The sequence below is a fragment of the Hyperolius riggenbachi genome, chromosome 10 (assembly GCF_040937935.1).
Source record: "Hyperolius riggenbachi isolate aHypRig1 chromosome 10, aHypRig1.pri, whole genome shotgun sequence".
Classification (NCBI taxonomy): domain Eukaryota; kingdom Metazoa; phylum Chordata; class Amphibia; order Anura; family Hyperoliidae; genus Hyperolius; species Hyperolius riggenbachi.
In genome coordinates, this window is record NC_090655.1 from 109,398,993 (window position 1) to 109,415,872 (window position 16,880).

Below are 16,880 nucleotides of genomic sequence, written 5' to 3' on the forward strand. Positions count from 1 at the left end.
ATACTCACATTTATCCAAATAGTTAATGCAAACTTTTTAAATGTGTGTCCCTCTATCGCTATTTGGCAGGGTGGTGGAGGTGAGTATAGTTAAGATTGCTATAAACATCTGTCCAGCTGCCTTTAGTTGACCTGCTTTATTGAAAAGACATTCCCCTGGCTGGCTGATCACACCCCCACCACACTACTGACATGGTAAAGCAGCTAATCGTTTGACTACAGATTCCTATGAGACACAGGAGATGGGAAGAGCAGCTCACTCTTGCACTTCCGCTGGGGGGGGGGCTCTTTTCAGTCCACTTATCTCCACCAGACAGGTATGCATAGCAAGCATATTTCCATTCACTTCCACCTACACTAACCACAATGGCTGTGGTTCACCATATAACATAACAATATTGCATCATGCATATCAGAGCTTACATCTAACAAACTGCAAGTCCCGTGTGCCTATTATTTTATTCTCATATGTCTGCATCTTCTCTCAATGCAGGTGAGGCTGGATTTCCTGGTATTCCCGGAATGCCTGGAGCAAAAGGTTGGTCACCTATTCTAATAAATATACTATAGTTAATGCATCTATTGTTAGACATAGTGCTGAAGTATGTCTTTATATTAGCTTTCCATTAAACCTCTATGTAGCAGATGTCACACTATAGATGAAGACCTGTTTGATGTTTGTAAGTGCTCCAAACCTTCCAATAGCCAGTCCTATGAATTGGATCTTCTTTACAGAACATGTGATCAGCTAGGTTGGGCTTTTGATGACCAAACACTATTGAGGAGTGTTAAGTACAAGCTGCAGAGATTCATCATATTATAAGATCCCTCCTCCCATTTCTAGACCTCCTTTACACCTCCAGACTGTGATCCAAGGCCATCAGGATTGCAAAAGACCCCTCCCACCCTATACCTCAATCTACCTCCATTGGGCTGCCGCTTCATGTCCATCTCCACCAGGACTTTCAGGCACAGAAACTCCTTCTTCCCCCAAGCTGACCAACTCTCAACTAACCCCCGCTCACATAGCTTCCCCCAAGCGTAATGTGTACCCATCGCAATATGTAATGTGTGCCCATGCCTTCATGTACCCATGTGTGTCATTTCCTCCCTGGAAAGTTCGCTACCATTCCACTCTGAGCTGTATGTACCAATAATAATTCCTTGTCCATTACCCTGTACTTAGCTAATAAAATTATAATAATAATAAATTCTGGTATCCCCAAGTATCCCCAAGATAAAGCGCTGTAGAAGATCTTTTTTTCACCTGGAACATAGTGATTCCTTTTATGATACAAAACCCTGAGAGGTATAGGACCTTCCCAAATAACCAGAGAGTAGCTGAAAGCCATTTCTGGCATTATACAACCATGTTATTCATCCTGCCCTGTTGAAAATACAATGCATAATTGGTTTAGCCTTTATAACAAATTTAAATACACATTATAAAATGCTGACTGCTATGATTTTATCATTGGGTTGGAGAAATTAATGCATTTGTTATGATTTTTCCACAACAGGTGAACAAGGATTCCCAGGTCCACAAGGTATGTGTTAATCAGTTTAGCAGCCGGTATATGTGTTTTTTAACATTCAGGTAGAGCTGTTTTCAATTTTGCTTTTATGTTTTCTTGCCTTTTTATATCACTAAGTGTCATGTCCCTTTGCATTGACTCTCGTGTTGATAGATGTCATAGAGCATATTTATTAGATTCTTATGTTAAATTGCACATACAGACTATGAACCGCACAAACATTGGATTGCGTTTTCCAATAGTTATGTGCACTTTAAAATCTCACAGCAAGTTCCTACTTCCTGTATACTGTATGCAAATCACATGCGATTTGCATGCAATTTGCATACAATGCTTTCCTATGGTAAACCAAAAACGCATGAAAATCGTATATATTTTTTTAAATGGTCTGATAATGTATTTTTTTAATTGTTTAAAATTAAGATGAATTAAAAGCACAGAATGGAAAATGCACGAAAACACACAAAAAAACTCAAATGCAGGAAAAACTGCAGAAACGCTTCCAGTCTCAATGAGAACACTAAAAAGTCTCATTGGATTTACTATTGAACAGCAATAACTTGTGTAACTTATATATTTTAAAATGCTTTACCATATAAAAGTTGCCAGCTGTAGAAGTTATCAGCACTCTCTCTAGCTGTCTGGCTGTTACTATGAGTCTAGAGTGTAACAGGAATAAGGAATTATTGGGCCTGATTCACAAAGCGGTGCAAAGTGTTTGCACGCCAGTGAAAAGCCCTTTATCACGCCTAAACTCAGTTTAGGCATGATAAGAAGAAACTCGCACAAATTTTCCGCGCGCAAAGTTTTGCGCGCACAATCGCACGCCATTGAACACCCTATGGGCGCTGCGCGCGGAGTTGCGCGATTGCGCGCGCAAGACTTTGCGCGCGATAAAGAGCACAAATCGGTGCTAACTCAGCGGTGCAAAGCTTATCATGCCTAAAGTCTTTTAGGCGTGATAACTGAGTTATCACCGCTTTGTGAATCAGGCCCATTGTCTGAAGTCTAAATGTAAACCAATGTCTAGGTGAGCCATATTATCAATCCCAACAAAGCGGGGGGAGGTATAAAAAAGACAGTTTATCTCATTCCACAAAAACAGTTTTTTTTCAGCAGTTTTTAAGGAACCGGAGGTGGGAGGTATATGGAGGCTATATATATATTTATTTCCTTTTATACAATGCAAGTTGCCTGGCTATCCTTCTGTTCCTCTGTCTCTAACACTTTTAGCCACAGACCCTGAACAAGCATGCAGATCAGAGATTCCCAAGTCTGACTGAATTAGCTGCATCCTTGTTTTAAGTTTGTGACTCCGACACTACTGAAGCCAGAAGATCAACAGGACTGCCAGGCAACTGGTATTGATGAAAAGGAAATAAATATGGTAGCCTCCAATATCACTCTTACCTAGGGGTTTTCTGTATTCATTGTGTTAAGTAAAACAAAATAAAAGCTCTAAATAAGTTTAATTAGAAACATTAAATATTACAAACAGTTAATTCCAATGTTTGGAAGGAGCTCTACCTGCTGGTTTGATCGGTAACATTTCAGCATTTGAACTGACAAAGCTTCTAATTCAATCCTGTAGATGGATCCTAGACAATGATTGTATTTGTAATATTTAATATTTTCTAGATTCAAAATTCTTTTTCAAAAATAATATAACCTGTTCACTGTATAATCATCACTTTAAAGCAGATGCAGAAGAAAATTCAAGGTCACAAAGTCACAAATAATTTGAGGGCCCAAAAGTACACTTTGGTCTGGTTATGGAATGTTACCTGCCCCCCTTGCACCCCCCCCCCCCCACCTCCACCACCACCACCACCACCACACACACACACTTGGGATGACAGCCCTAATAGAATTTGATTAGTTGCTGAATTTGATCCCCACTCAAAACGTTCTACCAGTTTACAGGGTTTATCTACTGTACTCTGTTCTAGATGTAATGAATTTTATAAAAAAAAATCTATTTAGTTTTGTCTGTCGGTCTCAGAAAATCTCACCATAAAATTTCATGATCTATCTTTTCAGGAGCTCCAGGTCTTATTGGGCATCCTGGTGCAGAGGGACCTAAAGGCCAAAAAGGAAGCACAGGTGAGAAATCATATAAAAAGGAAAACAGTGAGACTTCAGGTTTAGGCACTTATTTGATGGAAAAGGTTATTGTCTATGTTTTTGGACCATGAGACCTCAATGCCTTGTTTTCCTGGCAACCTTAGGTGATATGGGTGGAGAAGGTCCAGCTGGGCAGAGAGGACGAGATGGATTACCTGGATCTCGTGGTGAACCTGGTCCTCCAGGTGTAGGAGAGAAAGGAGACAGAGGTAAGCCTTTTCTATTTTCATTTCAGTAGGTGAATAAGGTGAAAGTGGGACGACCTTATAAAGGTGATATAAACTTCCCATGAACCTTGTGGCAAAATCACTCTGCCTGACTGATCAGTTGTTTGATATAGTATATTAATTTTACATTGCAGCTCTTTTTCCACTAGCTGCAATCTGCAACGATAAGCAGATCCCTGCTGTTTTGCCGATCGCAACAGCACCGCGGTCCTGTTTTTCTGCTAGTGTGCTTTAATTTTGTTTGAACTGCAATAGTTGGCCTGCACGATTTTTAATGTGATTGCGCATCTTTACCCTATGGTGCAAAGCTCAATTATGGTGAGTGGCAATTGAAAGAAGTGCGATTGCATTGAAGCCTCATTTTGCACGCGATCACGCTTCTTAGCTGAGAAGGTCCCAGATTTGACAAATCAAAATAATGGAGGATTCTTGTTCGCAAGTTGAACTGTATAGTCGTACTAGGAAAAAACGTTTTTTTCTTGGGTCTGCAACAGGACTTGTTTTTGCCTGTATAAAGACTGCTGTCAAATACATTATTTTCAAAGTACCTGGTCAGGAGGCCAGACAATGGCCACTACCTGCACAACAGACTGTCACTGCTGTAGACTGCAAATTTCTCAGACAGACTCAGACTGTGCCTGCCCCCTTGCCATCTGAACAGCAAGGTTATGCAATGGAGGCAGAAGCCACAGTAGCACCTGAAACAAATTCCCCATTCTCAGTTTCTCGTCATGTGATCAAAATTTCATTACATTTTTTTATTGCTGCAGAAAATGATATGCTATGCTATACTCTTGCCAAAACAGAGTTGATCTTTCCTTGTGAGCTGCAATTTTTAGACAGTAATATCTTTTCATAGTGAATTGCATAAGTGGTCTATGAGAGCCTTTTCAGAGAGCAGGGCCCCATAGTCACACAACTCCATTCACATGCCTGATACCACAGAACACACGTGATCTCAACTGTCATTTAGCGTTCTACATTGAAAGATGTAACAGCTGTAGGCATATTACTGTTACTGTAGTTAAGCTATAGTTTATTTTACTGTTCCAATACCTCCACCATCACTGTTCTTTGACTTTATAGTTCTAATCTACAGAAGATGAGTATTTATTGTTACATTGATCCTGAATCCTGCTGCTTTTGAACATCCTTATTATGCAGATGTCACTGTTAGAGGGTAAAGCATTTGTCCTTGCACAGTGGGAACATCCATTATATATACACCATTGCTGCAATATGCTGTGGTACTTGGTTGAGCTACCATATGGTTATGGTTATTCATGCCTGATCATTGTTCTTTACTATTTCTGTTTATAGGTTTGTCAGGTGATCCAGGTATGCCAGGAAATCCCGGCATTCCAGGGCCAATGGGGCTTAAAGGTAAGCAAGAAGGGTTCTCAAATAAGGTCAGAAATGTAAAAATATAATTTACAGTATACAGGGCCTTTACTCTTTACCCCCCAAGGCCACCGTCACCAGCTGCCCCCCTGGTATAGGTAGCGAGATGACCCCTCCCCCCTTCCCTCCAGTATAGGTAGCCAGAAGACCCTCCCCCCTTTCCCTCCAGTATAGGTAGCCCGATGACTTCCTTAATCCCTCCTTTTTCACCCCCCCCCTTTCAGTATAGGTAGCCTGCTTGCCTTCACACTGCAGCAACCATCTGTGTCACTCATTTCCCCACCCGTCTCCAGTGCAAAAGCTTCCTCTTCCTTTCCATCTCCAATGCTGCCCATGTCCATAGACGCCGCCTGCCAGCCACACTGCAAATGTGCACAAAGAGCAAGGTGGCTGATGCACAGGCAGCTAGTGGCAGAGTACAGCATTCAGGTGCTTGCCTGATCTCCCTGAATTGCAGCATTTGCAAGCTTGCAAATGCTGCATAGGTTTAGCCTGCTGCTTTGGTGCCCTTGCTCCTGTGGTGCCCTAGGCTATGGCCTGGAGGCCTTGGCCTAAATCCGGCCCTGACAGTATATTGCTGTCCTGTGTCCTTATTTGTGAAAAAGCCATTCATTTCCTGTCCAGACAGGAAGTGAAGAAATCTTTCCAATAGTGACAGAGGCAGCAAAAAATCTAAATCAAATTTATTTCCTGCAACTACCAATTCTCATATTGAAGCCACAAAGCATCACTAAGGTCCCAGGGACAGGAAGTAAAGGGAAACCTCCACAATCGGGACAAAAACATCAGTAAAAACCCCTTCCTCTGAAAGGAACATAGTTTAGAGTTTAAAGTAAAAAAAATAAAAGCTTTGATTGAGAACTATAAAGAAGGTTATTTTATTATTATTATTGCATATTTATACAGTGCTGACATTTTCTGCAGTACTTTTACTTGTCTTGTCACTAACTGGAATCAAGCTGAATAAATGAGGCTTAGTAGATGGAACAGAGTTATAGGCTGACAGGGGCTCGTTTAGGCCTCGTTCTCAGTGGTGCGGTGTAACGGCTGCTTTGTAATCTGGCTTGCCGCGCAGCAATGCACAACCTTTTGTGACATTCACAGTGAGGCGGGTGTGTTGAGGTGCAACAGCGTGCGGTATGGTAACACATTAAAAACAAAGTAGTGGATGGTCCGCTGTAACCACCTGCTATGGTTAAGGAGTTATTCGCACTCCGATACATGTGAGCTGTTTTTTAATCATTTGCTGTACGCAATTTGGCTAAATAAAGACTGGACGTTTTACTACATCCGGGTAGCGAAACCCTTGTTTTGCATACCATATTAAAGCGGAATGAAACCCAGCATTTCTACTTTGCTCTAATAGATTATTTACAGCATATTATATACAGCCAGCATTTTTTTTTTACTAGAACTGCATTCAAAGGGTTAACACAAGCTTTAGAAACTTCCCTTCCAGCAAAGCTGGCCGCTTCCGAACTTTACATAATGTTATCTTGTGTTTAATTGTATCAAGTGAGAAATGTAAACAAAGCCTTCTCTCACGCTGCTGGGTCCCCTGAACAAAGTCAGACAAGCATAAATGTCAGACAAGCATAAAATAAGTTAGAGGATGAATATAGTAGTTATAAATAAAATGCAAAGTCAGCTCTCAAAATAAAATAAGTGTACTTTAGGAACATATAATTCCTAAATTAATAATAATACTTATGCACAAAAGCAAATATGCTAACCGTATGGCATATAAAAAGTAGAAAAACATGTTTTTATTGAACATTATGTCAGGGTTTTATACTGCTTTAAAGAGGAGCTGTTAGGTATAAGGTCTCAGAGAAAATAAACACATATATCAGTAGCTAAAGATTGGCTGTACTTACATTACATATGCATTTCACTGTCCACGTTTGGATTTCACAGAATTTGTATATAATATATGCAGAGATAGATGCTCCTGACAGCTCATGGCAGGCTCCATGTTTTTCTGTCAAATGTGTCGTCATGTCCTGCCTGCTTCCTGATCACAGATAAGCTCCTACTTGAACAACACAGTGTGCAGTGAATATTAATGAGCCATGTGGCTAGGAACAATAGCTGACTCCTGCAGAGTACTCTGCCCCGAGATTTATCAGTGCTACACAGCTAGACTGATTACAAGCTTCTGTAACGTCTCATTAGCAGCCGAGGGGAGGGCCCCAGAATGCTTTGCAGTTTAGCTGCGGCTTGCGTCTTTATGGGTCTATAACAGACTTGCTGATAAGCACACATCAAAGGTAACTAAAATTTTTATCTTCACTAATGGCTTTTGAGCTTCCTTCTAAACTGTTTAACACAGGAGAATAGAGGTTTAAATTAGCTTCTGCAGCCTGACAGTTACTCTTTAACAGACTTCATGCAAAATGCCCGCGTTAACAAGTGTGGTGAAGCTTACTTTTAATTGGCTGTATGCTTCACTGTATGCAAGGCAACGCTGCTATAACATGTGAAACAACTTTTTCGATCTGTTGCGTTCCTGTTATACAGAGAACATAATGCAACGTCCTACTGTCAACGTGACCTTAAAGAAAATGTAGTGGATGGACCAGTAATCTCTCTTTATAGTCTAACATTTGCTCTTCTGTTTATAGGTCTGCAAGGTCTTCCAGGGCCCCAAGGTCTTCCAGGTATGTTGTTACATATGGTTTATTCCATGGAAAACCTTTATCCTGAAATAAGATCTCTGCCTCCTCATTGAGTGACTGCTTCTTAATTTTGACATTTCTAATACAGAAAAGAGGCAGGACATGTAAATTATTAGTTCAAAGTGAAGCAGTTTGGGCCACCAGGCCAGAAGACTTGGGAGCTTTGGCTCATTGATATTTGGCCCATTGATATTTTGATCATCAGATCCTACTGCGGGCTTGTAGTTCCTCAGGACCTAGAAAAATAGTTGTTTATGCTATTTTAGATATACCATATATACTCGAACAGTCAACCTCGTGTATAAGTCGACTCCAATATTCAACCCTCTTAAAGTGGATCCGAGATGAACTTTTACTCATTGCATAATTGTGTTCCTAACATATAGTTTATAGGGCATTCCTCAAGCCAAATACTTGTTTTTTTTGTTTTAATACCCTAATTTCCTATAAACTAAACCAGCCACACCCACAGCTTCTCCAGAGTGCCTTGGCGCTTGCAAGGGATTGTGGGATTTCAGTCTGGGCAGGTGAAAAAGGTGTTACTAGCTATAGATTTCAGAGGCAGAGTTTTCACAATCTGAGAGCTGCAGTGCAGATACAGATCAGTTGCTTGTGTAATGGAGGAGATAAGAGTGGAGTTTTCACAGAATATGCAGATTAGCATGCCTAGATACAGATAAGCTTGCCTGTGTGTGTAATTGTGTAATAGTGACAAGCAGAAAACATGTCTGCTCCCATTGTATCACAGGAAAAAATATTAATATACTGTTGAAGCTGTTTGAAGATAGATTTGCTGTGTAAACTATCTAAACTTTAGATAAGATATATAGACAAGTCACTTGTTATATATAGTTTTTCATCTCGGATCCGCTTTAAGCTAGAATGTTTTATTGACTCAAGTATAAGTCTACCCAGCAAAGTTAATGGCTGCACTTGGGGCTCAGGAGGTGTTAATGACTGCACTGCATACAGTATTGCAGCCATTAACTGCTCCTGTCCCTTAAGTGTAGTCAGTACCCCCTCCAGGCCCCCAAGTGCTGCAATTATTCATTCCCTTTTATGCAGCACAGTATTTTCCCCCCCCCCTGCCCCTTTCCTTGTTAATTGTTGTGGCCAGGACTATCAGACCTGTGCTTTCTTGGCATTTCCTTTCTTCAAAGTATCACTTACCACAGGGTAAATTGCTGCAAATGGGAATGTCACTATTAATACACACATTACTCAGTGTGCTCAGTAATGACCATGACTCGTCTATAAGTGGACCCCAATACTTTTATGAAGTGAATCAGACCTACATTTCTAGACTTACACTCAAGTCTATACAGTATATGGCAGCGATATAATGTCTACAAAGTTCATTAGGAATTGACCACAAACATATTTTATTTACAGTAAATAACTGAATACACAGTATATACCTGTTCACTTCTTTGGAGTTAACGATGTTATTTCATTCGGCAACAGGTACTCCAGGACAGCAAGGCTACAAAGGGGAAGGTGGATTACCTGGGCCCAAAGGTAAGATTGTAGTCACAGCTTTGACATCTGTTGAAGACACAATAGAAACCATGGCTCATCCACTATTGTGCAGCTACCAGTTCCATGCTTTTGGTCTCCTTCCTACATGTTCTCTAGAGCAATAATTCTCAAAGTTCTTTGGTCTATTTGACCACTTTAGATAATGTCTCAGATGCTGACAACCACTTATCTCCTCTTTTTAAGGCCTGAAAATGCTAGATAAATCATGGTAACCTGATAATGATTGCCACTGCAATATGCAGTATGTGTATAGCAGCCCCCTACACTCTGGCGGATCCCTTCAGCCAAGCAACGGCCGTGTACTTTATTCTTCCCACTCACTCATGCAGCTTCGTAAACCCCCCTCTTGTACAATGACAGCCCTGCAATGTCACCCAAGAGATGCATGGCAACATTAATTGAGCGTGTGTATGGGCCTTTAACCTTTACAATTATCTCCTGTTGATGTATATCTGGTATTGAATGGAAAATGCTATATAAAATACTATTTGTATTTTTAATGTTTCCTATGTTTGTTTCCTGAATTTTTGTGGGCGCTATTTCACTTACAGAGGAAGCAGAACTTGTAATTTGACCAGATGTACAAGTCACAGCTCATGCCAAGGACAACTTAACCTATGCCCATGGCCTTCCAGTGATCTCTAGATCTTATTTTGAGAAACAGTAATCTAGAGAAATCAGTTACAGTGCTGAGCTGGAATTTGAAAGGGACTTTGCCACATGTTTATTATAATTCTGGGTACACACAGTGCTTTCCCGCATCGAATGCGCTGCTCGATTCCCGACGATTTGATTATTTCCGAGCATTTCCGAGCGCATTTCGATGATTATTAGGTCGAATGCCATGTAAACTATGGGAAATCGACCTGACGATCCATCGACCCGTGAATCGGACATATCGGAAATAAACGAATCGACGGGAATCGAGCGGCGCATCGATGGGAATCGAGTGCGGGAACGCACCGTGTGTACCCAGCATAAGTCTCCAGTGGAAACAAAAGATCATCCATGCACCAAAGTATTCAGTGCTCTTCTCATATGTAAGCTAATGTAGTTATGTTAACAATATATGGACATAGAAATGAGCAAGTATTTTTGTCATCCCACCCAGGTGAGAAAGGACTTACTGGACCACCTGGAAATAAAGGTATAATCCTTGTTTTATATTTGTTCTTTGTATTGCGCTCTATTGTTTGGCGTTATCATAATACTACATTCATACAGAGATTGTGGTTTTGCAAAACAAACAAAACTAAAAACATTTTATATTTCATCTATTTTAGGTGACCAAGGAGACAAAGGAATCAAAGGTCCTACAGGTCAGTAAATAAGGTGGTAGTATCCTCTGAACATGAATAATATAATGACTGATCCTGTAAATGTTTTTACCCTCAATAAGTTGAGGGTAAAAACTGTATCATATGTGATGTTGGCACAGACAATAATGTTGTAGAATATGTCAACACTCCCACAGAGATGGAATTCGTATTATGGTTTGTCGAGTAGTGCTATATGGTGACTGTGCTGTACTGTTACTCTCTCAGTACAAATCTATAACGGACCCCAGACTAGACAAATAACATTTATATCGCGCTTTTCTCCTGGCGGACTCAAAGCGCCAGAGCTGCAGCCACTAGGACACGTTCTATAGGCAGTAGCAGTGTTAGGGAGACTTGCCTAAGGTCTCCTACTGAATAGGTGCTGGCTTACTGAACAGGCAGAGCCAAGATTCGAACCCTGGTCTCCTGTGTCAGAGGCAGAGCCCTTAACCAGTACACCATTCAGCCACCACCACTAGCTGAGTAAAGCACCATGTCTGCTTGGCCTTAATTCTACAGACATAATGCATGGATGCAAATTGTTCTTCTCTAACATACAACCACTAGGGGGAGTATGTGTGATATAATAACAGATATTGAACATCCCCCCCCCCTTAAAAAAAAATATTCAAGTGGACACTTTATTTCTGTGCTTTTGAAACTTGAACAGCCATCTCTAAGTAAAGGTGTTACATATTATCAGTATTCCACTGTATTTAAGCATTTTTACCCAGACACTTATCTTTAGTCATGTAGCATAAACAATTAACACCTGCATTGCATAATGGACTGAGTCCCTAAATCCATATTTTCGAATGCTAAAGTGAAATTTCATATATGCTTTAAAGTATTAAACACAGCATAAAATTAACAGCTAAAAGCTTTTTAGTGGTTTCCAAGGTACCTTATATACTGGCGTTTAAGCCTAATTTTTCAGCACAAAATATGTGCTGAAAAGTTACCCCCTCTGCTTATATGCGAGTCAGTGGAGCAGAACGGATGGTAGAGTTTGCATGCAGTAAAACAGAGGCGCCAAAAGAGTAAAATTAGCTAAAATTGTTAAAAAGGAGGAGGTAGCAGTGGACTCACCCCCTTGAAGCAGACACAAGATGCTGTTGGTAATTTTTTAGCAAAAATAGTTAATTTACATACTCCAAATGGATGCGACGCGTTTCGCAGGTATATCCCGCTTCATCAGGCTATAGAAGGAGCATATGACTGATGCAGGTCTGATACAAAGCTTAGCGCCTCTGATGGTAGAGTTTTTTACTGGAAGATGAGCGTAAGAATTATGCACTAGTGATCCTGCTCTTGCCTTCTGGCTTCCTGCTGTGTCTGTGCCCCCAATCCACTGCAACACGGTGTGCAGAGTGCGCTGCTCTAGACTACCTTTGTCCCCTGGCTTGTGGAGCAGAATGTGCAAGCAGCATTGTCAGCTGTTCAATGATCGAGGATTCTTCCTGTATGGCAAATGCTGTGTGTCATATCTATGATGCCATGTAATGGCATCTTGAGACACAGCTGTGTGGGGAGACAACTGGCTATGGGGAAGGGGGCTGACTTGTACTGAGGGTATATCTGGCTACGTTGGAGAGGGCTATACTTGGGAGGGGGCTTATAAGCGAGTCAATCACTTTCCTGGTTTCTGAGGGAAAAGTGGGTACCTCGGCTTATACGCGGGTCGGCTTATATGCGCATATATATACGGTACTGGAAGGGTTAACACTCAAGATTTTCCATTCATTTAGGTGCTAATTGATAAGCTTACCATTGACAGCCAGCATTATCAGATTGTACTAAAGTATACTACACTGTGTAAACAAGGTAGAAAAGTTTCTGCTGTATCCAGAGGAAGGTAGATAACTTTCTCTTCTTTGTTTACTCACTAATTAAATTAATTCATACATTACACGTCTATCTGATAATTTGTCTTGCAGCCAGCAATGTTATAAGTTAGCTTCAATAAGGTGTTAATATGCATTCAAATGACATCAGGCCAGTCTTATAGTGTTTCATATTCATGTTACTGTGTTTAATGTTTGAAAGCAAAAATGTAATTTTGAGTATAACCCCTCTTTAAGTTATTGGTGAAACATTTTCAAGAATGCAAAAAAAGTCAATTTTGTTTTCTTTGGATAATCTATGCATGACTTGGGAAAATAAGAACATTCAAAGAAATATGAAATACCAACATTTCCACTGCTAATATTGTTAGCAATGGAAATATGATAAAGATCATAATAGAATCACATTAAAAAAACTAATCTTTGTTCACAGGAGATCCAGGGCCAAGAGGATTGCCCGGACCCAGTGGAGAGGCTGGAGCTAAAGGATCTGCAGGTAAAACCACTGGATTTAAAGTGACTGAAGAGTTCCCAGTTTTGATCTCCCGACACCCCCTTCCCTCCATCATGCTCCTCCCATGGACTCCCTAACCCCACCTCGTATTTCCTTATAAGGCAAATGAAGCACATTTTACTTAAAATAAACACAAATAAAAACCAACAAAGCATTGGTTTGTTCCCCCAAATACTGGTCATATGAACATAAAGCTAAAATCATAATAGTCTGAGAGTGACCTGAACATTTGCCAGTTATCATGAGTCCCATCGTTCTATCCCTACTGACTGTTTGTCTGTTTACAAAGCCTGATTAATTAGTTAATCATAAATAAGATAATATTGATGTTATAAGGAGTAGAGGGAATTGTTCAGACAACGGATAATACTCAGAAGTAAACCTAGACATGCATTTCTGTGTCTCTACTCAAAAAAGTGCCACAGAAACAAAAATCAGGGTACGGCAGTAGGAGACAGGTCATTCACTCATTAATATTTACCTAGGTTTTTTATTTCAGCCTAGCCACACAGAAATCAATTCTGTCTTATATCTGCAACTAGAGATGCACTGTTATACCAATAAGATATTCATTAGTTATTTAGCTGCATAATGATATGACACATGGTAAAAATACATTTACAAACACAACAGCAATTTACAGCTATAGATAAAGCAGTAAAAAAGCCAAACCGAAACTAAATGTATTGCCAACAGTCTGTAGCTGAATGATCACAGATATACTGTAAAAGCAGCGTTCTACTGTTTATTTATCCCATTCTGTTCAGCAGCATAAATTACAGTTGAAAGTATCTAAATCATCATTATGTATTATTTAAAATCCAATTTTCTTTTTCTTTTTAGGGCCCCCTGGACCAGATGGACATCAAGGACCAAGAGGTAAAATCTAACATTCACCCTGCGTTAAAATGTATGGCATGCTGCCCCTTCCTCCTCTCGTTTTCTTTTTTAGTATCTGTTTCCCTTTCCTTGTGCCTTACTATGCCCCACATCTGTCTGGTCATTCTTTCCATACATACATCAGCTGGTCACCTCCTTCAACTTGCTTCAGTAACACAGTGTTCCTGCTGCAATATCCCTCTTTAGTTTCAGTGGGATCTCCTGCACAAACACTGTGACAGCAAATGATGTTTTAAGCATTCTCACATGGGAAAATGCTATGATACTTAACATGATCTTTAGTCATGTGTTATTTCAGTCAGGACTCATGCTACGTAAATGTATGGAATGCCTGCTCCAAAGATTTGCACCTTGGTTATCTTTATGTAAGCAAAGAGCTAATATAAAGAAATGCAAGCGCCTAGACCCCTCCCACAAATGTTCCTCTTGAAGAAGAACCACATAATGACTGGCCTTCAATGAAGACTATTATTTAACCCCTTGCGGACCGACAGCTATGGTTGATTTAAAACCAGAGTCATCATTGCCCTTTTAAGAGTGGTGATTGCTGTGAATGGCTCAATATACTATAGACAATATATTATAGATATTTTTTATATTTAAAGAGAACCCGAGGTGTGTTTAAAGAATGTTATCTGCATACAGAGGCTGGATCTGCCTATTCAGCCCAGCCTCTGTTGCTATCCCAAACCCCACTAAGGTCCCCCTGCACTCTGCAATCCCTCATAAATCACAGCTGTGCTGTGAGGCTGTGTTTACATCTGTAGTGTCAGTCTCAGCTGCTCCCCCGCCTCCTGCATACCTCCGGTCCCTGCCCCCGTCCCTTCCCTCCAATCAGCAGGGAGGGAAGGGATGCAGGCGGGGACTGGAGTTCTGCAGGAGGCGGGGAGAGCAGCAGACTGACACTATAGAGATAAACACAGCCAGCTCTGACAAGCTGTTTGTCAGCAGCGTGGCTGTGATTTATGAGGGATTGCAGAGTGCAGGGGGACCTTAGGGGGGTTTGGGATAGCAACAGAGGCTGGGCTGTATAGGCAGATCCAGCCTCTGTATGCAGATAATATTCTTCAAACCCACCTCGGGTTCTCTTTAAATAACAGTATGAAAAATCTGAAATATTATAGATAAGATAGCTAGATAGATGGATAGATAGATATATTTTACTTGCAATCTGGCTTGTTCAGGGTCCAGTGGCATAGCAATAGTGGATGCAGAGGTTACATCCAGTGGAGCCCACTAGGGGCGCTCTCTCAACCACAGTATTAGCGCTCCAATGGTGTTATGCTGGTAATGATCACTTCTATATATGCTTTGAATAGTGGTAATCATTAACAAACTGTTCCCCTCCTTTGCTTACACCTCTCATACTGGGGATGTCCTTGGCAGGTTTTGTTGCACCATATGAATTGTTAGGTATAGAATGCTTGGGGGCCCCAATTAAGTACAAGAGGGATGGAAGCAGCAAGAAGTAAGCAGGCTGAGAGGGGTCTGTGGCTACTTTATTAGTTCTCTTTTTTAATTTCAAGGGTGTTTATTGAGATATTAAATCAAGTATACAAACATGCTATTTAGTGCAAATGTGCCCCATGCAGGGGGGAGTTGGTCCTCATTTTTGACCGGCTGTTGTAGAGCTTCTGTGGGATGGCAGGTTGCCTCTATCTATATCTTTATCTTCTACTGTAAGAAAAAAAAGTTTGCTTCCCCTAGAGTGATAATGCCTGTCATGTTTAGGTGAACAAGGCCCTATTGGATTACCAGGACCAAGAGGACCACCAGGCTCATCAGGAGACCCCGGAATTCCAGGTAAGAGGCTGTCTCCTCCTTCTCGTGGAATTACAAATTGCGCAGTTCTTAGCCTAACCCTGCTATGATGACATTACATCAAGTGTAAGGACACCTGCAGATCACTCTTTGGTTTATACATTCGCTGCTGGTTGATCCCATTACTCTTTCTGGTCGTTTTGGGCAATTTTTCTAAAATGACACTCTGTTTAGTAATAATAATATAAACATTTGTATAGCGCATTTCGCTTATTGGACTCAAAGTGCTCAAGAGCTGCAGCCACTAAGGGCACACTCAATAGGCCACCCTGCAGAGTTAGGGAGTCTTGCCTTGAACTCCTTACTGAATAGGTACTGACCCTAGCCAGGATCCAAACCCCGGTCTCCCATGTCAAAGGCGGTGCCCTTAAGCAGTACACTATCTAGCCACTGTTTTGCATGGGAAAAAAAAGATGTGCATGCTTTATTAGAAGCTAGGTTGAGATGTGTTAAGTAACATAAACAAAGATAAGCAGGTCTACAGTTTACTTAAATAACTAGAAATCAATATGAAAGCTATAAAGTTTCTCTCAAGGGAAAAAAAAAAGTTAATGGTACTGTTTGAGTAAATTTATCACAACATCTGCACGACTGTGACTACAAGACTGCAGATGCTTATACAAAGTCAACATAGACACTGTTTGGTAGCCTAGTATTTCATCCTGTATTATCTATGTCTCGAAAACAGTAATAAAAGACTGGTATAATATCACTGGAAGGCTTAGTTACTTCACTGAAGCTACCAGTACCTGATAACATTTCTGGTTGCAAGACAGATATCAGATTGTCTTGTAATTAAGTAATTAGTAAATATAGCAGATAAAGTTTTCTTTCCACTCCTCCCCTTGCTAATTAGTGAAGATTTGCACTATTGCAGTTGCAAGCACACACCCACAGACTTAGGTTCACTTCCACTAAGATATTAAGAAAAAAGTTTGCCAAGAAATATACAAGTATGTAACCACCACTGCACCTAGTA

At 40.6% G+C, this 16,880-nt stretch overlaps 1 protein-coding gene across 1 annotated transcript in view; it reads left to right on the top strand.

Moving 5' to 3' along the window:
- The window catches only part of COL17A1 (collagen type XVII alpha 1 chain), an 85,527-nt gene that overhangs the window by 36,099 nt on the left and 32,548 nt on the right, over positions 1 to 16,880 (top strand). The window contains exons 20-31 of the mRNA XM_068256716.1: positions 493 to 537; positions 1,520 to 1,546; positions 3,575 to 3,637; positions 3,763 to 3,867; positions 5,206 to 5,268; positions 7,911 to 7,946; positions 9,429 to 9,482; positions 10,615 to 10,650; positions 10,787 to 10,822; positions 13,100 to 13,162; positions 14,024 to 14,059; positions 15,812 to 15,883. Coding sequence (XP_068112817.1) covers positions 493 to 537; positions 1,520 to 1,546; positions 3,575 to 3,637; positions 3,763 to 3,867; positions 5,206 to 5,268; positions 7,911 to 7,946; positions 9,429 to 9,482; positions 10,615 to 10,650; positions 10,787 to 10,822; positions 13,100 to 13,162; positions 14,024 to 14,059; positions 15,812 to 15,883 — 636 coding nt within the window. The remainder of the gene's footprint in view (positions 1 to 492; positions 538 to 1,519; positions 1,547 to 3,574; positions 3,638 to 3,762; positions 3,868 to 5,205; positions 5,269 to 7,910; positions 7,947 to 9,428; positions 9,483 to 10,614; positions 10,651 to 10,786; positions 10,823 to 13,099; positions 13,163 to 14,023; positions 14,060 to 15,811; positions 15,884 to 16,880) is intronic.